General features: G+C 32.9%; 1 protein-coding gene across 5 annotated transcripts in view; it reads right to left on the reverse strand.

Moving 5' to 3' along the window:
- The window catches only part of LOC143234033 (solute carrier family 25 member 16-like), a 47,446-nt gene extending 20,444 nt beyond the window's left edge, over positions 1-27,002 (reverse strand). The window contains exons 1-5 of one of the 5 annotated variants that reach the window (XM_076471048.1): positions 26,966-27,002; positions 26,151-26,273; positions 24,113-24,205; positions 13,649-13,782; positions 5,911-5,974 (exon numbers count right to left, since the gene is read on the reverse strand). In XM_076471048.1, coding sequence (XP_076327163.1) covers positions 5,911-5,974; positions 13,649-13,782; positions 24,113-24,205; positions 26,151-26,271 — 412 coding nt within the window. In that variant the 5' untranslated portion in view covers positions 26,272-26,273; positions 26,966-27,002. Of the gene's footprint in view, positions 1-5,910; positions 5,975-13,648; positions 13,783-24,112; positions 24,206-26,150; positions 26,943-26,965 lie in introns of those variants that run through there. The other 4 variants (XM_076471049.1, XM_076471047.1, XM_076471046.1 and 1 more) reach the window with 4 other exon arrangements.
- Between the last annotated feature and the right edge of the window lie 392 nt (positions 27,003-27,394).

The following is a 27,394-nucleotide window of genomic DNA, read 5'->3' on the forward strand; positions in this document are numbered from 1 at the left end:
AAAAAATTAACAAACTCTACAGCCCACCTACAATTATAAAAGCAAATACATGGCATCATATGACAACATAGATTTGAGCATTTTTCTGTGAACTGGATTTCAACTTTTAACTTGTGTGCATGTGGGCTAAATAACCAGGTTCACGACCCCAAAATTCAAGTACAGCCTTCCAATATTTGTGAATATTGACCAAGAAAAGGCAGTTAGCTAGCCATTGCAGTGGTTTTTATCAAGTTTTTTGGACCAAATACTGGGATTAACTGTCATTTTTCTTGACATGCTATGAGGGTGTGTGAATGAGGTAAAGCAGTATCGACATCTAATCCACAGTCAAACAGGTCAATCACTAAACTGCATTTGGCTCAGTTTTTTTTTACATAAAATTAAAATAATAAAATCAAGTTTCACTATTACTAATGTTTTAAGAACTCTGTCTGATCCATTCCTAAGAAAAAAAAATCCTCAAAATCACCACAAATTATTTGTTTGTAGTTTTGCACAAAACTACAGAATGAGCAAAATATGTTGTACCTACCATGAGTATCGAAAACCCAATTTTTAGTGTAATAAGTCTTCAGACTTACTACAATGCTACTGACAGGCATTCCTTGAAATACTTTAGACTTTGGCAACAAGCTATGGAACTTTACTGGCAAATCCAAAGTATCATAGCCTCATTTGTTTTCAGGGAATGTTAGACAAATGAGTTTAAATACATTTACTGATCTCTGTGCATACCACATTAGTTTTGCACAACAGTCATTAAATTAATCCACAGCCTAGCAAATCCTAAAAATTACATTTGGGCTTTTAACAAAGAAATTAATCATGCAATAAAACACTGTGTACATGTTTCATTGCTTAAGGTTGTTGTTTCTATTGAAATATGACTTTGTAAAAAATAAAAGATGCAGAAACAAACTGCAAACCATATAATATATAATCCAGGGATGAGTCTCAGCCTATAAAGCCCAGGGATTAGAGAGCTTACACGCATTCTAGGCTAATTTGGGGCCCTAAATATTCACCTTATTTGCATCCACAATGATCAGCAAAGACTGGTAATTTCATAAAATATTTAGGCAGATACATGTTTCTAAGTGCAATAATTATATGATTAAAGCAGTTAAGTACCAACTGGTCATTTCATGAAATACTGAAACAATACATATAAAATGTATAAAATTGTAATACAAAATTTATAAAATAATAAAGGTGTTTGACTGATTTCTAAAACTCAACATTTTCATGATTTTTATCTTCCCACTTATAATACGACTAGCAAAATCAAAATTAATTTCAGAATCTGGGATACTTAAAACATTTGTAGTTTATCTGTAGCTGCAACAAAATGTTCTTAATTCTTGAAAACAATTTTAAGAATTTTCTCCCCTTTCCATTTCATCAGACTATGTCTATCTCTATCCACATAAATAATCTTGTACAAAAAAATGTCTGGCAAAGGAAAAATGTCTATTCTATTTAATTATGCAGAAATAAGGTGAAACTTGGGCATCAATAACATTCATGGGAAATATTTAAAATTACCATGGTAGTTTCAACATCATTAATGAATTCAAAAATAATATGAAACTCCATATTTCTTAGTACTGTATCAAGATGATTACAATATTCATTTTGATGATTGAAACAAGTACTTGTGAAGTTGATATCAACAAGCTTAAACAAGAAAATAAATCTGAAACATAAATTGCCATAACAGTAAAATGTTTTATTAAAATATTAATGGACAATTAAAGTATAAATTGTGTTGATACGAAAAAATATATAAAAAAATGCAAAATAAAAAAACTTCCATCTAACAAATTTAAGCTTGTAAAAAGAGTAGAAAATATTTATTTGCATTTCATTGAAACTAGCACAAATTTTCACACTATATAATGTACAAGACTTTGTCAATTTGATTCAGCTGTAAACTCTCCTAAAAAAATAAGCACAACCTCTCTTCTAAAATAACTTTTTCATCATTGGTTTTTAGCTAAGATTTTAAAATTATTTGAATGTACAACCATACCACACACACCTAAAGCATGGTCCTATACACTTAATTTATTCAATGTTCTTAAACCTGCACATTATTTCACTTGAATCTATAGCCATCTCATGGCAAGTTTAAAATAACCATGTTTCAAAAAAGACAAATTTATGTCATATTTAGTGAATTAATTAACAAGATTCAACCTTTTATATCTAAAATGGCATTGTAAACAACATACTGGTTTAAAAACAGTGTACATGTCAGGTCCACTGATAGGGCACTGGAGTGAGCCTTGCACCCCAAATTTCACTCTGGTTATAGTTCATTTGCCCTAGCAGTTAAAAACAAAAATCATATTACCAAGAGTATGATACATTTCTAACTATAAAAAAAGAGAGTCAATTTGGGTGGAAAAACATTTTTACTATATTACCTTTCCTGTAAATAAATATCATTGTATGACATTCCCCACCAATGGAGAGAGGCAACATTTAGGCCTGTGTTGATGCACTTCATAAAGTGAAATAAAATGCAAATTTAAGGGCACCAAACATATCATGTGTATTAGAGCTTGTTTTGGAAGGATGCAATGTGGTTATCCATTCAAATTATTTTAAAAACTATAACTATAGTCAATGTTTAACATATAAAATAGATATTTTGTGGCACAAAGCACAGGCTGAATCAACTTGTCACATAATTTGCTGTTCACACTAAAAGCACAAAACATTAAACAGCTTTAAATATATAATCAGCTGATCAAACAGACCCAAAAATAAATCACCATTGGTAAGACAAAGAACTTGTTTTAATACATTCATAGTATAGGGCAACTAAATTTTAAAACCAAAAAATTGGGACAGGTCAGATCTTACACTTAATTTTAAAAGTTATTACAAATTTGAAATTATTTAATTTTTATTTAATTTACCTTGAATTTATTGAACTATTCCACACTATTTCCAAACATACTAACATTGAAACTGTTTTTGAAATAATTTCAGTTATTTGTTTTTGTGATAGATCAACTGCTATAGTTCTGTTACAGTACCATTAGCTAAGATGTTTGCAGACCCAAGTTTCTCACCATGGACAGATGAGTAAGTGTTACAACAATGGGCAAGTCAAGGAAGCTTAAAACATTTGTGACTTGATTTGACTGATAGTTTTATTATGTCCTTATCACAAAACTTCATGTTCCGAAATATTTCTCAAGACACTGGGACAAAGTATGAAAAAAGGGATATTCTAATTCTGTGAATTATCTTGGCAAGTAGACACTTTGAAGAAATAAAAACATCTCTATTCAGAATGTAGAGTCTTTAATTAAAGGCCAGGATCTTATTTAAGAATCTTATCACAAAAAATATTTTATAACAGATAGTGATTTTCCTAATCATCTCAGTCAGGAGGAAGAATATTTTAAAAACATGTTAAACTCATTTTGATTTTTTGACAAGGCTAAATAAATGGATTTAATGGTTCTATAAATTAAAAGAAACACATTAATCATACTGAAAAAAAAAACAAAAAAATTATAAAAAATGAAACTAATTTTCAAATTACATGTGTATTTTTATAATCGTGAATTAATATTTGCTTGCTTGTAAAACAAAACATGTTAACATTTTAAATTAATTTCCATTTCATAACTTTTCATTATGTATGTTTTCACAAAACAATATAAACAGTTATCAATGTTTCATATATACATAAAATAATAATTGCATTTTGTCAGTTTGAGATGCCACAGTTTCACTGAAATTAGTTTTCCATTTGAATACACTATTATTAAGTGAAACTGCTAAATATTCCATAAACTCCATATATCACAATACTCCTGATTCAATAAATATTCAGTAGTCTCAAGATTTCCTGATCTTTCCAATTTTATACATCATATCTATAATCTTTGTTTCAAGGATTAACAGGAATGGAAACCTTGAATGGCTATTAGCATGAAGCATTAATTATAACAAATGAGATATATACCATAATCACATATGTTTTACTTTCAGCCATAGATAATACATGTACTGTTTCATCAGAGATTCAGGGCATTTTATGAAACTAAATGCATTATTGTTCTACAAAATAGCCCCATAATTATAAACATGTTTTGTTGTTTCATTTAAACACAAAGCTGTACAATGGGTTATCTTTATGTGGTCACCATAGAGATTAAACCCCAGGATTCAGTATTGGAAGTCCTCAAACCTACCAACAAGTCAGCAGAGGGCAAAACAAACACATTAACCTAGGTTGAAAAGAATTCAGTGAAAACAAAACAGGGACACATATTCTCTAAATGAATACCTTGAAACCATTACAGGTGTATGTATGTATCTTGTTTTATTAAAAATGTTATCTCTTATAGCAAAAACAAAATCTTAACACTAGAAGTACATCAATGGGTATTAAAACGTCAAGACAGAAAATTGGAATGTTTTCTTTTAGAATGGTTTTTGAAAATATGTCCTTTTTGTTTAAAAAGTTAGAATTAAGTTTCTTTATAACCTTAATTGTCTTTAGTTTTCAATAGTACATTGAAATGTATTTAAGTATTGAGCACTACCACAGGAATTGCTGTTTATTTAATACAATGTAACAATAAAACCTATCAGGCCTTTCCACATCAAACAAATATTTCTCAATAAAAACCTGTACTAATGAACATTTTCATAAGGCTTGTGTGAATTTCACAAAATGAAATATCATTATTATAAACTACCTAAAAGAAATAGTTAAAAATATACCTTAAAACTTTCACAAACACACATAAATATACCTATGTAAAAATGGTGACAAACAATGCTACAAAATTTTTTATCCATTGTTTGGACTACTGTTTTCATGATAATAAGACAGTTTCTACTACATTCAAACAATTCAGTAATGAAGAATTGACATTGAAATCTGAAACCTTACATTTCTTGCACATTAGACAAGCCAAAAAGTATTTATTTATTATTTTCAAAAGTATTTTTTACCTAACTAATAAGTTTGTAATTTATGTACACAATACTAAATGTACCATTTATTTATTACTTAAGGACTGAGGACTTTTGCTCTTAGATGTCAGCTTGAGTTTCCCTCCTGAGTTTGTCGTTCAAAGAATAATTTGTGATGCTTTCAAACATGCTTTACCACACAAACAATAATTCAAACAGTACAGAATAATTCCCAACATACTATAGTTTATCTGGTTTTCTAAGAGACCAATAGAAAAAGTAGTAAAACATTTCACTACTTATTAAAGCACCAACTTTGGTCTTCACACAACATTTTCTTGTAAAATGGTGTCTTTTACCAAAATAAATTAACATAAATAAATCATATCAATTAGTTTACAAAATGGCCTTTCTAATGATCACAAACATGTACTTATGATAAGTAAATAAGTACGAGTAAATAAATAATTATTGAAGTATGAAGAATTAGAAAGAGTTTCTGTAGTGAGTGTAATAAATTTATTGGTCTCTCAAAAAATAAAGTGTGAAGGTTTTATTTTAAATTCTGACCTATCAATATCTATAATTTTTGTTTCTAATTGGTCAACATTCTAAAACCCACATAAGGAAAAAAACAAAATCTAAAATGGAAAAATCAGAGCAAAGAGACATCATATGTCAATAAGGATGAAGGTTATGAGTTTATTCAAATATTTCTTTTTATAAATGAGAAATTAAAACTTATATAACATTAAGATTTGAATTATGAGCTACATTTTCATGCCACATTAATTAATATAAATAAATTGATAATAAAGTTTTGTAATTAAAATTTGAATGTAATGTGACATGTACACTAATCCTCATCCACACACAAGATATGTGGTGAAATACTTTATAAAAACAAACATGACATCTAAGACACAGTATACAGAGTAAAATAATAGCTTAGTTTGTTACCTGCCATAGAACCTGCAGCAAACTTGCTGAGATGAGAAGTGTGTCCAACAAAATTACGAAGTGACTAAAAAAAAAGGGACATACATGAAATTAACATACACTGCATGCATGCACTGATAAAATAAATCCAAAATATACATTGTTACTTAAAAGTAAACATTTTCTTAGGGATTTTACTTTTTAAAAAATTATATGAAGCCTAAAATTTTTTCACATGCTCAAATGAGTAAATGATGCACATTTGACAATGTTACATATGCATTTTTATGTCATTCAACATGTAAAGGTCAAAATGGCTTTGCATTAAGATGAAAAAATGTATATCACCATTCTATTTTAATAATTCATATTACAACTGTGTATAGAAACTACCACTACCTTCATACATAAATGTACAAACAGAATGCAGTGAATACCACAAAACTAGAAGCTGCATAATTTTAACTTAAACATAGCTAATAAATATACAATGAACTCTTGTTAGTCCAGATTATTCATACTACTGATGATTTTTTTCATATTAACAGAATAGGAAACAAGGTAATAATTACTGATGACAAACAACCATTACAAACAAATGACTATTTGTTGACAACAGGTTTTCTAAGAACAACCTTCACAAACAGATACACAAATGTATAACAGATATCCAAAGGTCATCAGTGTGTGTAATGTTACAGCTATGTTAAGCCACAGTTCTCCAGAACAAAGAAGCATAGAAACATTAAAATAATGAAAATATAATGTTTGTTTATACAAGAAAGCAAATTCAAGTGCAGGTAAAAAGAAATATTCTCCTGGGCTAGTCAGTCACACCTGACATTGTTTCCAGTATAGAAAAGTGGAGAAATGTTTTAGAAGTTTTATGTCAACAACAACAACAAAGAAAAAGAGCAAGAAATTCAATGTATGCAACCATGGAGCAAGATGTATCTACAGAATTCTGACATTACATCAAGAAATGTATTATTGACAAAATACTTATTGAAGAACCTTATCAACACAGACAATAGTTTAGTGTAACAAAGTTTGGATACATCTAGGATGGCTGCAACAATTCAAAGGATGTTTTGGAATAAAAAAGTTGGAAGTTAAAGCAATGAGTGCCAATCAAAAAACTATTACTGCAGGCAGATAAGATCTAGGAAATATTTCAGCAGGATATAAACTGTCAGACATATCAAAATTATATGTGGCTGGTTTATTCTACAGTTTGAAACCTAGTCATTCCTTGACAAGCCAGCATGATCAAAGTACAGAAACAAATACCTATAGGTCACATAACAGTTGTTCTGTGTGCCAAAACAAATTGTAGGAACACATTACAGCCCGTTATGATTGTGAAATCTAAGTAGTCAAGATGGTTTGGAAGTGATTCTAGCTCTGTTCTCTATGCATGATACTGGTGGAATAAGAAATTCTGGATGACATTTACATTGTTGTCAGACTGGTTGGAGGATTTGCAGATGTGCTCAAAGAAGAGAAAAAAAAAATTTTGTGGACAGCAGTGCTGGTTATACTTCACCAGAACAAAAGGTGTCTAATGTAACCAAACACCATATCAGTGATACAGCCTCTGTATACTGGCAAAAATCAGGACAAGCAAGGCTTACTAGTGCCATCAGCTGATTAGAAAAGTACACACACAGTGTTAAAAATAATGACCCACAGACTATAAATGTCTACAAGGCCTCAAAAACAGTAAGTTTTGCTTGGTCCGGTGTTACTATGGAAACTATTGTAAATTGCTTAAAAGTTATTTAAATTTTCTCATAGCCTAAGCAGGATGAAACTGTCAAGCCTGTAGAGGTGTCAGTGAGATTACTTATGGAATTCATACTTTAATCTCAAGTAATAATGATGTTGTCATTAATGACCCAACATTCAACTCAGAATTAACTGGTCAAGAGTCATCTAATGATATTATTATTTCTATCTTGTTTCTTCAAGATTGCAATGAAAGTGAATCTGATCTGCAAATGAAGCCAGTCGGTCTGAATAAATCAAGGTCTAGCCTTAGAGACATCATTCCATAGTTCAAAACAAATCAATGATTTACGTAAGGATGAGGGTGTAATGTTTTATTTTCATGTACCTGCCAAGAAGCTTCAAGATAAAAAAAAAAAAAAAAGTTCAACTGAAGGTTAATTATATCCTTCTTTGGAAAGCACTTTATTGTATGCTTGATTAATATGCTGTATTTTATATTCTGAATTGATTTGAAGAAGTTTATGTGAAGATAATGAAATGGCATTTTGATTATTCAATTTGTGTAATTACTGATGTTTAGAACAATAACCTGATAAGTTAATTCTACAGGTAGTTACCTTTTGTTTATCAAATGTATACCTATCTGTATTACTTTGAACCTTAACATTTATCAATCAATAATAATAATGTCCCCTATATTCAAAACAACCACTTTTACTATTGGGATGTCTTAATAATTTGGACAAACTGGTGTGCTACAAACGTTTTCATATTAACAAGATTTCGCTGCATATTCTTTCAAATCAAATAGTATTTACCATCCATCATACACAGGTTCTAAAGAGTTTCCCTCAACTTCCATAATTCAGTCTAACACTAAATGACTTTTAGTATAACAATTCAGGATGTTAAAAAACATTTGCCAAGACTCAGGTTTGAATCTAGAAACCAGTTCTGCCAAAGTTTCAGTTCCATACTGTTCCATCTTAGCAATGACCATACCCACTCTTCAAAGTTTTCACCTTAAGCTTACAACTGACAAACTCAATAGTCCAACAGCTTCAAACTAATAATGTAAGACACAAATTCATGACCATAGTGTAAGTGTACTCTATACATCCGAAGCTGACAACATACACAGCAAAGACTCAGTTGCTGAACCAAGGATACACACAAGACAGTTTGATTTTTTTTCATTTATTCAGATCAGTTGACTCTCAGTGATGGGATGGATGACCATTATTTAGAGCCAATGAATATAACAAATCATAATGCTACAAAACCTACCATGTCTGAGACTTGAAACTGAGACCTTTGGCCCACATTCATGTTTTGAGACAGATTCTCTACCACCATTGCTACCATGGCTCATGCCTTAAGAAGATAACTCCCCATGTACAAGCTTAATACTGTATAAAAGTAGAAGACAAAAAATGAATATAATTATCAATACAATAAATTCCATGTAAAAATACTTGATGAGGTGAGAATATTCTGAAGTTACTGACACTAACTACTGTTCACAGAACACCACAATGCTTTTCTTGAAAATGTTTTCTTCCTTTTTTTTTCCCATTAACTTCACAGAACTTTTTTCAGGATGAGTTAATAATATTTGTAGATATTTTGATCAACTGTCTGGTATTTATGACTATTTTTTGGATTAAAACTTTGAAGAAGATATTCATCGAACATTCAAGTTACATTGAATACTTAAGTTATAGACGTATTTCCACAATATACCCAAGTGTCCTATTTCAAGAGTAAATAACACCAAAATTAAGAGTAACAACTGTTTTTATTTCTTACTTCTAAAGTGTGTATGCCATGTTGTGTTGTAACATACAGGGTGCACAGTTCTTGCAACTGATATGAGTGCATGTTTTACCAATATCCTGATAGTAAATACTGATTTAAAAGTACAAAACTGCACCTGAAATTTAATTTCCAATAAATCAAACGTCTTTATTCTTGCTTTATATTATTAATATCAGCAAATAAATGATATTACAAAATATGATAAATGTTCACACCAATTCTAGTACTGAGTTTTAAATTAAAACAAGATGGCTATGAGCAGAATGCCCATTCTAATAATTTATTTTTATTAAAAGAGACAATTTTCTATTATATTTTTAATCTTTATGTAGCTGAAAGTTCCAACAGAAATATTCTACATGAAGTGGAGTAAATTAGTGTGATACTGTTGGATATACTCGACTGTTTTATTTACTATAAGAGTTATGATTTAGATATTTATTAAAAATGAGTGGTTAAATTTAGCATTTTTAAAAGTATTAATCTGTTGCAGATTTGTTTGTGTAATTGTATATGAATCATATGTTGTGGAACTGACATCACTCAAACTTTCTAAGTTTATCTTGTTTTCAGAGTATTATTAGTCTTGTAGTTTGTAGAAAGTTTGAGGCCTTAGTCAGGCAATATGTAGGCAAGTAACTGTGATAAAAAAAACAACAAAGTTAGTGAGAGGTACAGTCAAATAGAGCTAAACTGCATTTGCAAGTTTAGTCATAAAGATCGTATAGTGGTGATTTTTCAAGTGTCAAAATTCCTGTTTTGTAATAAAGAGTAAAGAAGAATAATCACTCTAATCAATAAGGATTTAAAGTAACTGAAGCTTTAAATACTAATGAGGTAACCCATGGGACAATGCAAGTTGGATTTATTTCTGATTGTATTGTAACAACAAAGTAGAGGAGAATAATATACCTTGTCCAAAGGTGTTATAAATAACCTGCTTTTAAGGACTTTGACAAAAAAACAGTGACAATTATTTAAAGCTCTACAAACAACTGTAATAACCCATTATATAGATAACTTTTTTTATATATGTTTGTCATTTTAAATAGACTATTTTAAAACAAGTAGATTGTGTGCTCTCTGTTTATTGTTGAAATTTATTGCCAACAGGTCACAGACACTTACTGTTAAAAATCATAGCCTTATAAAACCTGACAGACATCGATACAACTATGTCAAGATTCCTGTGATGCTTATAACAAATCTGCAATGGACAATAAGGTGAAAGCTAGTTTGAAGCTAATAAGCAACATATCACTACTACAATAATCTAAACAACAGATTTGAGTCTAAAGCACCAAAAACAAACAAAGACCCCCTATAACAAATATTAATCTGCTAATTATATCTAGAAATTCCACTGAATGTAAAGAAAAAAATAACAGCTTTTGAACAGACAACAGAATCACTTAATTTCAGACATCTTAGTAATTTTTGCACCAGTCTCCTTAATGATAAAATTTAAATCTTTTACCAACAATTTCAAAGTTTTTAAATAATTTTAGTAAATCAGTGCTTTGCATCAGTAAACACAGAAACTTCTAAAAATACTACTCATAAAAATTACCAGTTTCACATTAACTAAATTCTTGAAGGAAAGATATTTTTACTGAAAACACATCTGTATAATTCGGCTAATAAGCTTTCAAACAAACAGAAAGAATTTTAATAAGAAAGTAATTTCAGACAAATTGCAGGTTTATTCAGAGTGGAATTTTCATACTTTACAAGCCTGAAAAATAATAGTAAAGCTTTACACGTCAGTTGTAGTTGTAGATATATTAATGATATTCTCATACTCAATTATCACAATTTCCTTAACTCAGCAAAACATACAGATATATCTTATCACATCTGGATTTATATATCTGCATCACTAAGCAAACACTGAAGTTTGAAGTTATACAGTCCATTTGCAAGTAAGCTATATTATAATATTTATAAGTTCATGTATAGATGGCAGCACTGATCAATAGCTAATCTTGTGAGTCAAGGTAAGTACTATATTGAAAACATCTGTATTTGACAGTACTGTTGATAACATCAGAGTACTTCACTCCACACCTTAAAAATATCATGTGTTGTGGTAATCTATCTCAATGCCAAGTTCCTCTACAGTTACCATAGGAGCTGTTTAATAGGTCTTCACTGGTGACATTTTCAGGAAAGGCTGTGGAAATTTCAGTTTATATGCAGTTACATAAATGTTACACTGTTCAATGAGCATTAAATCCATAACAGTAGTTGAAGACAATAGCTAGCATATACATGTTCTATGAGTAAGGTACACTCTATTATTACATTCATTAAGAGAGCACTGGTTACAGTGTTCAGTGTATCTAATTTCATTGTTTTTTATTTTTTCTATTATATTTTTTTTACAGAGATTGGTTCACACTGTTAACTTAAATGAAAGTATTTAGGGCTAACCAGGACAAATAGCATATTATTAGATTTATGGCTGAAAATATTGTCAACAACAAGGGTACACAACTGATAAAACAATTAATTCTTTGTAAGAAAAGAAACTGGCACTGTTTGAGAAAGTGCAGGCTTAGAAATGCAGAAAGTTCTGTTCCCCCTTTATAATTTAGCTGGTCTCATAAAAACGAACAAATATTTAGCCACTTTTACAAACCTATTTAGTGTAGAATTTACATAAATTTTATAAATTGTTCTGTTACCTGTGAATGAAAAACAAAAGAAAAAACCCACAAGACTCAAGTTTTTAAACAGAAAGCTATATTTTATATATCCAACCAATATTAACTTTTATGTTTGCAATTTTTTTTATTTAGTATATATTTTTTGCTCACTGAAGTAATTACACAACCTAAACAAAAGCATAATGTTCTCGCTTAACTGATAATTTTGATAATGATTTACCATTAAATATTATTACGTAACATAATTCAGACCACTGTGTTCCTGAGTGCTAAGTATTGTTATATGATTGATTGGAGAAGTATTTTTCAACTTTCAAAATAAAATTATACAAATAAAAATTCAATATCAGAAAGACGAAAATCATCTAAAGAAACAATAATAAATTCCTATGCTTCCAATTACCTAGGAAATGGTTTTAAAATCACTGTATTCAACCTCAAAGTATGGCTTTATAAGACTACCCATTGAAAGCCTGTAAATGTTAAAACTTCCATTCTGAATGATTGGCAATTTGAACTCCTCCCATCACAGTGAAAGTTTAAAATCTGCTCACTTTAGATTATAAACCTAGAAAAGATACTTATACAGATTTTAAGTTAAAGAGCATTGTGTGCAAACTCTCTTGTACCTTACTAAAAACTGTATCATAGGATGAATATCAGATTTTGATATGTCACCATCATATGTGATATATGAAACAAAACAAAACTGCAGGTTTATTTTGTATGTATACTGGATTACAAATTGATTATCTTATTTATATTATGTATACTGTCACTAATTTTTAAAATACTAGTTTGTCAGTCATGAATGTGAAATAAATATGTATAATTTTCAAGAGCTGGTTTCATATCTATTACAAAGTTCCTTAAGTTATGACAAGGAACCTTTATTTTCCATAGTTATATAATTCAGTGCTCAGATCCTTATTATCCTCTTGCTATTACTTCAGATAACCATTCTTAAATATTCTCTTGTGTTCATATACCCAAAAATTAAAAAATATGAACTTAGAGAGTTTTGTAAAACAGAACAAAAGACACCATCAGACACTCAAGACTTTACACAGTAACTATGATTTACAACACTAAATGCGGTAGAAATGTTTAGCCTACAGCAGTTAATGACTAAGGATTATTTAGATAATTTTGACTAGCTTTTATTGGCATCCCTAACAGTTTGACATGTTGACATACGGTAAACTAAATACGATCATTTGAATGGAGTAACACTCTTTATACTTCTATAACTTTAACACATCATCACAAAAGAGGGATCAAATTGTGGATATATGAAAACAAAGTTCTTGCAAATTACTGTCTGGATTTATGAGACAATAACCAACACATTTTTCTTCACTTCCAACCAACACCCAAAGTTTATTAACACTAGACAAGAGTTCAAATAATTTCAAAGCTTTCATTTTCACATGAAGTGCCACAAAAATCCACAAGCATCCATTTTCATAAACTTCCATTCAGAATAGAATACACTATACATTTTAATAAACCTATGTTTAATTTAAATTTAATTTTCTCACCTTTTTGTAGATTTCAAAAGACAAAAACTGAATAGCAGCATATGGAAATATCCGTATCATTTGAGCCCCATTACCTTTGTACAGTCCTAGCAAACTTTCTATTTTCACAATTCTTCTAAGGCCAGTAAAAACACCTGCAAAATATTAACTGGTATCAATATTATATCATGAAATGTTTTATTACTCTTAGCTTGTTTTCAATTTCACTCAAAGTTACATGAGGGTTATCTTCTAAAGCTATCCCTAATTTAGCAGTGAAAGACTACAGGGAAAGTAAGAAGTTATCAAGACCCATTGCCAAATCTTAGACTATTCTTCTACCAAAGAATAGTGGGAGAGGGATTCAAAACCACAACTCTCAGATTGCAAGTTGAACACCCTCACCACTTTGCCAGGCCCTTTGTTAGTCTTATACTACATACTAAGTTTAAGTTTCAGAAGAAATATAGTTGATTGATTGATTGATTTAGTGTTTTATGGCACAAAGCAGCAAGGCTATCTGCGCCAGACATTTGGTAAAAATGTTAAAAAAAATAAAAAAATAAATAAATAAATGTAGTAATAGACATAAATGGAAATGAAGGTAAAACAAAAAAGTATAAAACCAATGTTGACACCTAGTCTACAATGTTAAGATAGAAGGCAGAGTATAAGAAGTTGTAAGGTATTTACTCTAACAAAAAGGTAATGATCATAACCCGCCAGGAAGACTAACAGGTAAGTTCAAGAACCACCGTCAGTCACCTGAAGTTGGTCTTTCCAGTCCTGGTTCCGGGTTATGTGTCATAGCAACCAGTATCAAAATGTAAAAGAATAGAAGTTTTAAAAGATACATAGCAAAGTTGTAACAATGAGTAGCCAAATGTCCAGTAAAAAGATAAAGTCAAGTAAATGGAGTAAAATTTGTAAAAGTAATTGAAGATAAAAGCAAAACGGCAATTAAAACAGAAAATGGCGTAAAAACCAATGTTGACATCCAGTCAACAAAGTTGTAAAGAACTACCTGTAGCAGAATGGTAATGATCATAACCCGCCAGGAAGACTAACAGGTAAGTTCAAGAACCACCGTCAATCACCTGAAGTTGGCCTTTCCAGTCCTGGTTCTGGGTTATGTGTCATAGCAGCTATTATCAAAATGTAAAAGAATAAAAGTTTTAAAAGACACTCCGCAAAATCGTAATAATGAGTAGCCAAATGTCCAGTAAAAAGATAAAAGTCAAGTAAATGGAGTAAAATTTGTAAAAGTAATTGAAGATAAAAGCAAAACGGCAATTAAAACAGAAAATGGCGTAAAAACCAATGTTGACATCCAGTCAACAAAGTTGTAAAGAACTACCTGTAGCAGGAAAACTGGATTGAAGTAGCTGCTAATGAGAAATGGGCCAGTCAGTTTCGAATATCAGCGAGAATAGGATGTGAGCTAACGTGTAGCGATTCCAAGGCAAGTATAGAACTAAGCGAATCAGTATAAATAGTGCAGTTGGAGTACTGCTCAGCTGCAATATGATCCAGGGCAAGAGATATGGCATACAGTTCAGCAGTGAACACAGAAGCTGTAGAAGGGATTCTGCGCGCAACTACTGACCCATAGCAAACCATAGCAGAGCCCACTGAATTACCTGATTTGGAACCATCTGTATAAATGGGAACTGAATGATTGTTTGAAAGATATTCATTGAGTAAAAGACGGTACTTCCAATCTGGAGTATCTGCCTTTTTTAGGTGACTGAAAGAAAGGTCACATTTGGGGGCTGTAATAAGCCATTGTGGGATGGGCCAACTTGTGGAATCTGCAATGTTATCCAAGGACAGACCCAATTCATCCAATTGCTCCCGGATGCGAAGGCCAAATGGAGCAATGACAGATCGTCTGTTCTGAAAAAGTACTGCCCACCGAGGAAGGAAAACACATTTCCAGGTGGGATGCTTTGGTAAGGAATGAAGTTTCGAAGTATATTGTAAAGATAGTTTCAAACGGCGAAGGTGTAGAGAAGGTTCACGAGATTCAATGTATATACTTTGAACTGGAGAGGTACAGAAAGCCCCAGTGCAGAGTCGAAGTCCTTGGTGATGAATGGGGTCCAGCATCTTTAAGGCCGAGGGTCTGGCAGAGCCATAGACCATTGATCCATAATCGAGTTTCGATCTAATAAGAGCATGATATACCTTTAACATTGAACAGCGATCTGCCCCCCAACTGGTAGAAGAGAGAAACACGGAGGATGTTCAGTCCTCTTGTGCATTTGACCCGAAGCTGCTTTAAGTGTGGTATAAAAGTCAGTTTACGATCAAAGATAAGCCCCAAGAACTTGGTCTCCGGGACCACTGGCAGCAAAACTTCACCGATATGAAGTTCAGGATCAGGGTGAATACCCCGTCGACGTCAAAAGTGCATGCATACAGTTTTGGAGAGAGAGAAATTAAAGCCGTTCGCCAGAGTCCACTTCCATACACAATTGAGGGCGGTTTGTAGTTGCCGCTCAATATATCTCATGTTTGACGACTGACATGAGATGTGAAAGTCGTCGACATACAGCCCATTCGCAACAGTGAGAGGGAGTTGTTCAGTGATGGCATTTATCTTTATACTGAAGAGTGTAACACTCAATACACAGCCTTGAGGGACTCCAAGTTTCTGTACAAAAGAACGGGAAAGTGTCGAACCCACACGAACTTGGAATCTCCTGTCCATTAAAATTTTTTTAATAAACATGGGTAGATGGCCACGTAACCCATATGTATGGAGGTCTCGCAAAGCGCCATACCTCCATGTTGTGTCATAAGCCTTCTCTATGTCAAAGAATATTGATACAAGATGTTGGCGGTTGAGAAAGGCTTCTCTGATAGATGTTTCAAGACGAATTAGGTGGTCTGTGGTGGAGTGCTGTCGACAGAACCCACACTGGGTGGGCGAGAGGAGGTTGTTTGATTCAAGGAACCAAACAAGACGAGCATTAACCATCCTTTCTAATGTCTTACAGAGACAGCTCGTCAAAGCAATTGGACGGTAGTTTGAAGGAATCTTGGGATCTTTCCCTGGCTTAGAGAAAGATAAAATAACAGCCTGGCGCCAGGCATCAGGAAAAACATTCTCCTGCCAGATCCGGTTGAAAACAATCAGAAGAACATCAAGAGAAGCAGAAGATAGTTGGTGCAGCATGTCATAATGAATATCATCAGGTCCAACAGACGTACTGGCAGACCGATGAAGGGCCATTTTTAGTTCCACCAGGGTAAAGGGACAATTATAGTCAAAGAAACAGTCAGTTCGAAAGGAAAGATGCTCTGCCCGAGTTTTGATGGCCAGGAAGGTGGAGGAACAAGCAGAAGTGCTAGATATCCGGCAAAAGCTTTCACCTAGAGTGTTAGCGATGTTCCGAACATCAGTCACCTCCTGACCATCAGAGAGGGGGATAGAATTGTAGTGTCCATTAACCTTTCGAATCCTGTCCCATATGATCTTGGAACTGGTGGTAGAAGATATGCTGGTTGTGAACTTTATCCAAGATTCCTTCTGGCTTTGACGTCTTACCCACCTAGTATGTGCACGGGCCCGTTGGAAAGCAACCCGGTTTGAAAGTGTGGGATATCTACGAAAAGTATCCCAGGCCCGCTTTTGAGCCTTCCGTGCTAAGTGGCAAGCAGGACTCCACCACGGACGAGGATATCGTGGAAAACGTGTCAAGGTTTTAGGAATACACTGAGCAGCTGCATGTGTAATACAGTCAGTTACCGCTGCTACACAGTCGTCTGTTGAGGGCTGATTTACGATGGCAGGATCAAGTTCTGTGAGAGCAGTGAAAGTGAACCAGTCTGCCTGATCCCGCTTCCACCGGGGCACACAGGTAGGGTGGCATTGACCACGGCCAGTCTCTCTCAAAAGGATCGGAAAATGATCACTGCCTAGTGGATTACTGTCAACCCTCCATGAAAAATGGGAGAATAATGAAGGGGAGCAAACTGAGAGATCAATAGCGGTAAAGGACTGACTAGGTGCATGAAAGTAAGTGGAAGAACCAGTATTGAAAAGAGAAAGATTGTGATCAGAGAGCATCCGCTCTACAGATCGGCCCCTCCCATCAATAATAGCACTTCCCCAGAGGGGATGATGTCCATTAAAATCCCCTAGGATTAGAAATGGAGATGGCAATTGTTCAACGAGAGAATCAAGATCTGATTGATCATATGTCTCTCCAGGGGACAGGTACAGAGAACAAACAGTGATGGTATGACCCAAGGAAACACGGATGGCTACAGCCTCCAAGGGTGTGTTGAGTGACAAAGACAGAGTGGGCACGTGTTGATCAACCAACAGTGCCACCCCTCCATGCACTCGACCATCACACAACCTGTCATTTCTGTACAGAGAAAACTGCCGAATGGAGACAGTATCAGCAGTTTTGAGAAATGTTTCTTGTAAAGAAAGACAAACAGGATGGTGGGAAGCAATCAGCGTTTTGATATCATCCAGATTAGAACGTAAACCTCGACAGTTCCATTGTATCAAGGTGGCCATTTTTAAGAACGGGTAGGTGAAGTGGCTGGAGAACCCTTCGGTTTACGACCACGTCTTTTTTCTTTACTGTCTTTAGTCGGAGAAGGTCTATCAACCTCCATGGATCCTGCTCTGGGTTGGGTGGGCAGGTTTTTGTTATTGGAAGGGGAATCCAGTGACTGAGGACGCGAATGAATAATTGTTTTGTCTCTTGTGTTGGGAGAAAAAGATGTATCAGAAGTAATGCCTGTATTTGAAACTGAAGAACGTGGACCTTGAGGTTTGTTGTAAGGTATAGGAGGAACAGAGATGGGTGTGGAAGTCAATTCATCAACCTTTTTAACCACGGAGGTCAAAAGGCTTTTCATTTCTTTTGAAAACGATTCTCTTGGAGGCACAGAGAGATCTGTCTGCACTCCCACTGTAGTTGTGGAATGAAGTGCAGCAGCATATGTCCGAGATGGAGTTGTGGACAGCAATTTCCGAGCCTCAGGATAACTAATGTTATGTGTCGTTTTCAAACGCTGCACCTCTTTTTCCTCCAACCATTTTGGGCAAGAATGAAAGTAAGAGGGGTGAGAACCATTGCAGTTTACGCAATGTGGGTTCATGTCACAGTCATAGGCATCGTGGTCCTTGCCTCCACAACGAGCACATGTCAGGGAACCACGACAAGATGTCTTTGAGTGGCCGAATCTCTGACATTGGAAACATCGAAGAGGGTTTGGTATGTATGGCCGAACCTCTGACATTGGAAACATCGAAGAGGGTTTGGTATGTATGGCCGAACCCTGCAAATGAGATAACCTGCCTTGATGGTGGCAGGTGCATGTGGTGAAGTAAATGTTAAAACGAGGGTATTTGTTGGCAGTGTAACTCCATCTTTACGAGTGGAGATGCGCCTCACTGCAGAAACTCCTTGAGTGGAGAGACCAGCAAGAATCTCTGACTCGGGAACGTTCTTTAAATCCCTTTCAACAATAACTCCTCATGAAGAATTCAAGGTAGCATGGGGTGTAACCTCAATAGGTATATCCCCAATTGCCTTTGAATTCAAGAGGAGTTCACTGTGTTGGGATGTTTCAACCAATATGTCACCAGATTGAAGTTTCTTTACTTATTTTGGATAGCCAGCAAGTCCCTCTAGTCCCTTTTGAATAAAAAAAGGGGACATTTGTCCTAAAGGTTTTTCCTAAAGAGAATGTTATATAAAAAAATGAGGTACGTGTGTTACTGATGTTGAAGATTGCTGTTCTGAGTATTCAAGACGTGGTCGCTTACCCATTGACTGTTTTTTTTACAATTTTATTTAAATTTTTTAAAGGATCCATAGGAAAAAGAAAAAATTTTTGTACCCACTGACCCCACCCACCATGGAGCCCTACAAGGGGACGCACTACAAAGTCACGCAAGGACAATGCAGCAGCGCCAGGGTTTCGTGAGCACTATACCCAAACACCAGCATCAGGCACAATGTCCACAACACCCGTTGAGAACTTCCAACACTGGTACTTGGTTGACTCTAGCCCAAGTGGACCAGCCGATTGACCCAAGGGGCCACCCAAAGGCCGCCTGTCTACAGGAATTCGAGGCCAAAGTGGTGTGTTAGGGTTGGACCCCTCAACCACCAAGATCCTCTCCTCCCCTTCACGGGTCGCCACGCACGGCAAACACGTGGGTGGATGTTTAGATCCCAGAGAAGGTAACCAGATAGAACAGAACCTTCCCTGGGAGGTCCCCTCACCACGTACAGGAATCCACACCGAGGGGCAGAAGAAATATAAAATGCATCATAAGAACTGTTTACAATCTTAGTTAGCATTACTAATTTCTCACTACTTCACTCTCCTTAAACAATCTTCCACAGAAAAGTGCAAAAATCTTTATCAGGCACTATATCAAACATCGTCAAAACTCAGATACACACCTGTAAGTTACAACACATCTAGTGTGTAATAGAGATAATTTATAACACATTTGTTTATATTTCATATGCATGCCTTATAAAAAAGTGATCTTCATTTTCATTCAATGTTAACAAATTTTTGGCAACATAAATACCGGTCGGTTTTAAAAGGCAAGATCAATTACAGAGATTAAATTTAGGTTCCCAAGCTAGATGTAAACCACATTTCTGATCTACCTTTGAACAGTACTATGTAAGTCTTTGTAACTTAAAGTTATGTTTTTGTAAACATTATAATCGGTTTATCACTTTATACCTCTGCTTCATGGAGGTTCTGTGAGTACACATGATGGTATCAAGTCTTATATCAATGGGCTGTTAACACTGGTTGATCAGTGCAAGTTACTTTTAAGGACAAGAATGATAAGAAATATCAATATTCATTGGTTATACAAAAATGGTTGTGCTGTTTTTACCTGTAGAGACAACTCTGGGAGAAACACTCTTATAGTATAAACAAAATACTGCATCCTATACCTACAATGGAAGATTCTCAGGAGGAGCAATGAAAGGTTCTCAGGAGGGCAGATGAGCCAGAATTATATAAACTGACATACTCCTGTGTCTTTAGACTCTTTCAAATGCATCTCAAATTACAAGTAAGTCAGAAAACTGGCCAAATTAGTGAGCAAGTTGGAAGACTTGAATACATATATAAAACTTTTATGGATAGGGCTAAAAAACTTAAAAATGGTGCAAAGGGAATACCAGACAAAATAAATCTGTATTTTACTTATTCTGGTCAGAACTATGTGATGCTCATTAAGTGCAGGCATTCCAATTTCAGATACTCTGATGTCACACAAGAAAATGTGAAAAAGTACATGCTGAGGTATCATCAGCCATTAAATGGCATTCTCTATCTACTTCAACTTTTTTTATATACAATGAGACACCAGAGCAGAGGGACAAATTGTGTCAAAGTAAAATACAGAGGTTTAAGGAAAATCTTAACTAGATGAATTAAATGCAGAATCTGCTGATAAGAGGAGAAATTACAAATTAGCTACACATCACAAGGACAAATCCAGGAGCAGATAATCTTCAAAAGACCCATTCTATAATGAAACATACAAGGAAATCTCAAGACAGGAGAGACTAATTTTTTTTTTTTAATATCATTCAGCTGAATGACTCTACACCCCTAGGCACCCATATAACTATTAATTGGGGTGTAGGGTATTATAGAAATATATGGATTGCCATACACATCATAAATGTTCCCCATATAGTTAAAAAAAAAAAAAAAGCAGGTAAGAGAACAACTCATTGGCTGCAGTTTTTTTGTTTGTTTTTAAAGTAAACACAAATAGCAAACATAATCCCAAAGCTGAAAAGAAGCAGAGTAGTAGAAGTATTTTGGAAATGTATTTAAATGCATACCCCACCAATACCACTTTGCATTCCAGCCTATACTAACAATTTTTACATCTGAAGAAACCACTGACTTTTTTCTTTGTATGGTCATTCTACATCTATCATACAAAATATTTTTCTTTAAAGCTAGTTATAAACCCCACATAAATATTCTTGAAACACTGTCTGCAAATCAATACTGACCCAAAAGGTATTTTTTATTTTTTCACTGAATGTTTGAGCTACATACAAAAATTGCTTCTCTATTTAATCTCATAGCACCTATATTTTACAATGTTTTTCTTGGAGTCATATCCCCAGACCCTCATTGTATCACACAATATGTGTTGGCTTCTAATCTCAAATCAGAATCCCCCGTTTCAAATACTCAGTATACAGGATTGGTCTGATAAATGCCCTGAAAAATAACAATGACAAGGATTTTATTGGAGACTATGATTTGGATTAATTTCTAACTGTTGTCTTCTACTTTACAAATTAGAATATTAGTAATAATTTTATGGATGCAATTGAATTGAATGATATAAATATTAATCCATTAATAGTAAGGGAAAGAAAATTACAGAATAAAAATAAAGCTTCAAGGCCAGACAGACAATGTTTATCAAAGAGGTCAAAGATCATAATAAATTCCAGAGATAGCTGATATGAATAATATAAACTTTTTATTGTGGAGCATATACAAGTACCCACAGAACCCCATGTTTAATTTGATGGTTCTCTATTTAATATATCTTATGATCTATTCACTTGAACTGGGTTCTTTATAATATAAAGATTGGTAATTATGGTAGGTCAATGGACATTGGACATGTGACTAAATCAACTGGTTAGTTGGATAAATATTCAACAAATAATCTTGAATTAGTAGTAAGACTAACAGAACTTAATTACATATTTATAAACACATAATAATCAGTAAAACAACTTAATTATATCTTTATACAAATCAATAACTATACTTCATTTAGAATTGTGTGCACAGTTCTGATTTTCTTATCAAACTAACAATGTTGGTTTATTGAAAATAACTAGGAGGAGAATACGATCATTCTGAAGACAGAAGGATTATGTCATGGAGTTAAGATTAAGATATCCGATTTATCTGTTCTTCATAAACGGGTGAAAGAGGAAGTTATTGAAAATAACAATATTTTCTGAAAGATCAATGTAACATAGAACTCATTTCTTTGTACTGTATCATGAAGTCAATATGATGGGATGACACAAGCTTAAATTAAAGGTTTTATTTATTTTTTAACTGGGTGCTTAGTTTATTGAATGAATTGTTATCAAGAGCAATAAAAACTAGCACCTTGTGGGACAGTCTTGCAAAATGTAAAGGTACCTTGTTATACAAACACATTATGTTACTGACATCACACTGGTGAACTGGTCTGTTACAATATGCAACTCAGAACTGGCTCAAATGTTGTGAATGAATTGTAGATGGTATGCTAATTGTACCTGCTCAATACTCACACAATAAAATTATTTCAACATATGATACAATTATGCTATTAAATTATATTTTTAATAATTAGAAATAAAACAATTTAAAAATAAGAACACTAAGGAAAATTATTTTATTTTTCATCAAACTAACTTTGCATATTTGTCTAAAAGATTATTATAAATTTAAAGAAAAACTAACATACATGAAATATTTAATTGGCAGGCAATTCTTGCCTGTAAATTATAGAATTTGAGGAATGTGATACCAAGCTATATATATCCAAATATTCAGAGTTGTCACAAAATGCCTCACTAGTAGCAGCTACAGTATTAAATATTTAGCTCAGCTAGCATACACTAGTTAACATATTAGTGAACTTGAAACCCAGAAGTTATTGGTGTTAGGATTCCAAAGAGTCCATATTTACAGCATAACACAAGATCCTACATGTATTTATCAACAGTGCATGTCTCATCATAGTAGTGAATACAATACACATCCAGACATTGATGTCACAATACAATACATTTATAAATGCAGATGTTTTACCAGCAGTTTGTTACAAAGTTTGACAATCTTATCTGTAATTCATTATCAAGATTACTAACACCGTCTTCTTTACATACTTTATATTTTACAATGATTTTTTTCAAACTCTCAGGTTTCATCAGCTAAGTTGCAGCTGGTAAGACAAGTAAAATAAAACAAAAGTTAATATCTGTTAATCAGTTTTGTTAGTGTTTACTTGTTATGCTACTTTTCATGTATGTTTTTGATAAAAGAACTGAAGACAGCATGTAGTACTCAATACTCATCTTCATTTATTTAACCAATAAATTTTAGCAATATAATACTTTATTAGAAATTCTGTTTTTTCTGTATAAACAAATTTTGTGAAGATAAGTAAATGGTATGATATTGGACAGTGTATTGGCTTCATGATACAACACAAGTACTGTATCACTCCACTACCACATGTTTAGTATTCACACTTTCTGCAAATCATTACTTTTACCTGCAATACTATAAATTTACAGGAAACTGTTTTGTAAAATAAAAAAATTGTCTTGTTTTAATATTTTTTGTCAACAATTTTGTCAAAGCACAAGAAAACATGGCAATATTTACATTGTCTTAATAGTTTACATGTTAAAAAACCAGTTTGCTTACCTAGATGTTTATAATGATTGTTGTGGGCTTGTAGAAGGATCTTAATTCTATCCAAAGGAGCAACTGCTGTCTTTGAACACATACCTGCTACACCTTTAGGAAAACAAATTCTCCTTGTTAAATGGTGGTACATTTAGAGCATATAATAAAATCTGACAATAACAAATGAAAAAAAATGAGTCTAATTTTTCTAAGAGAATAATTTATATGTACTATTGTTTGACACACATTATTAGTCATTACAACATAATGTACTTAAGACACTGTGTACCATGTGAACAACACCCAAACTACACACAGTTGATTGACCTAACTAAGCAACTGCAACATACAACTGACAGGTTCTATAGTTTGCTAATACAAAATTCCTAACCCTATATTAATGGCCTGCTTGAGGAAGAAAAGTTGTACAATCTGGGTTATTTATTTCTTTATCTCAACAAATTACAAAAAAAGAAAGAAAAGCTTTCTTGAAAACAACCAATTCTTATGGCATCATAAAATAACACTGATATTTTACCACATGAATATTTTAAGTTTCACAGAAACAGCAACCATTATAACCAACTTATTTTGAGTAACTAATATGATTTAAACATATAAACTAAAAGATGATCTTTGTAACTTACACAGTTCAAAATAAAATTTTTATACTATACAGGAAAAAGTTTAAAGGTCCTTGATAAATCATGAACTATGTTATGATCAAACCATTAAATTCCACTTCTACTGCTATTACAAGTTCAACACTATATTTCATTTAAATGTCTCACCAGTAATAGTATTATTAACCATTAAATTTTCTTAGACCAAATGATAGAATGCCATGCATTCTTGCATACCATTATATAAACTTTCCTTTGATAAATCTTATTTAGTTAAGTACATGATATATCTTCAGGAAACATTAGGTCAACACTCCAACTTTCAGTCTACAACAAGCTGATTTACCTCTCTTAATTTTACACCTTTTACAGACTTGTCTCCCATATATGACCTTTCTTTAAGAAACCATACAGCAGATTAAAAATGTAAAATTCAAAGGGAAGCATGTAAACTTGATCTTAATCTAACAAACATGCTAACTCAGATAATAAATGGATATATATATAACACTTTTTTTTTAAAGAACTTTCAGTTTTAATAGTGAATTATCATCAGGCTATTTCAAGAGTTTCCACAAAGCAAGCCTTACATTGTTATTATAAAATAATAATGACAATGTTTCACACTAGATCAGAATAATTGTTTGAAAATAGCTGAAAATGTAGATATGCTACTTTTTGTCTGGGTAATAATACTATTTAAATACATATCATGAGGATTACAGGGCATTTCAATGATGTACTTGCTTCAAAATATAAAGAATTCTTTGAAACTTATTATCCAACAGTGAGTCTGTGCAAGAAGGAATATCAACCCCTCTAGTATTACCATTAGCAAATCACAAGCACGTTAATATCAAATACTCGGATATTGGTTGCACCCTTAAAAAATCAAATGTTCAATTCATCATTTTTCATAATTTCACACTACCAAACTTAATTAAAAGCTATTTATTTCATCTGCTACATGTACTATGAGTTCACACTGACTTGCATTCAAATATTTTACTTCTAATTAATTCTATATTGTAATACACGTCATCTGCAAATAGAGGTATGCTATAAATTCTTGCATAGCAATTAAAGCAAAGTTTAAAATAATTAAAGTTAATGCAGTTCATTAAACACTGAGATACAAATTGCCTGTTGTTTATTCTGATTGATATTTAAAATATGGTCCAAAAATAACAATTTATTATCTGAATTATCAGGGATACTGTTGCCAATAGTATTGGTTAAAAACAAGATTTACCTTTGGTTTAAGCAAATTTTATTTACGTTCAATGAGGTCTGGATATTTAAGAAGTTTATCAGACCATTTTGTTGCTTCTCTGAACGTCATTTGTGATCTAACATTAAAACTATACTACAGTCTATATATACTAGTGCAGCAAATATATTTAAAAATAGATTGTAATTTTTCGTATACTTACCACCTGCTATAAATGATTTCACCAAAAAATCCCGAGATCTTCTAACGTTGCTATCCTGAATTTTGCATTTTTCTGTTAAAACCACGTTCTGATTTGTTCCTTTTTGAGTTGATACTGTCATTTCTGTAAAGAATTTATAAACAAAGAAAGCACGTGCTGCTTGTCAGTATTACTGTTAGTCATTCAAGGTCAACGGTGCAACTGACTAAATAAATCATTGATTTGCTTACTTTTAAGTCAAGACAACGCACTATTCACTAGTTTTCTGATAAAACAAAATCCAAATAATACACCACATTTTATTTTTCAGCTGCCATTTACAAGTACTACTTTTACTACTAGGCCTATTAATCGTAAAATTTTAGATACAATTTACACTATAAATACAACTATAAAATTGTTATTAACCATATTATTGATACTAGTTGAAAATGAGGTGTCATTTCGTTTTTTGCTAAAACAAAACTTATAATATCTAATACTTGTACTACTGATATTGCTCAAAGGTTGTACTGCAAAGGCCTAATAGATAGTACAAGAGCTACAGTAAAGAAAGATTGCGCATTCGGTTTGAGCATATGCCACGTTCACGATATTCAAGCAATATTTTTCTTAAAACTTGTTTCAAATGCCCCAGATAAAGTCATATGGAACTAAACGGTATTTTAACACTTCTTCCACTGTAATCTTGTAAGTTGTAACTTGTAATATTGTATGAAACTGAAAAAAATCAGAAGGATGCGAGCTACTACAAACTTGCTTTTACCCATTATCAAATACTTAACTTGTAATAATAGAAAAGGCCACCAACCTACCGTAACCCAACTTTACTGACCTAACTAATCCCGCCAAACTAAAGGGTAAATATATTTGGTAAGAACAGTTGGGGAAGCACCATTATTTTATAAATGGCAAAAAAAATCAAATAATTCATTGTATGTAAACATGTAACTACATTTCGGAAAGTAAAAATGATATATAATTCATATGTATATCGCGTATAAGTTCACTGTTGTTTTAAAAGTTAAATATCTGTCAAAGTCATACCATCCACCTAACAAACTATTCTTGCAACAGTACATGTCAGTAGTAAAGGGCTAAATTTAAAGATGATAAATTGTCATTTTATCCTTTATCCCCAGTAACGGATTAACGCTTCGCTTCTTCTTTGTGGGTATTTGGTTATGTTTAATTTTTGAATACCCAGGAGAGTCAGGTGCACAAAATCTCTTCCTCCATCCCTA

Source organism: Tachypleus tridentatus, chromosome 12 (genome assembly GCF_004210375.1).
Source record: "Tachypleus tridentatus isolate NWPU-2018 chromosome 12, ASM421037v1, whole genome shotgun sequence".
Taxonomy (NCBI): Eukaryota; Metazoa; Arthropoda; class Merostomata; order Xiphosura; family Limulidae; genus Tachypleus; species Tachypleus tridentatus.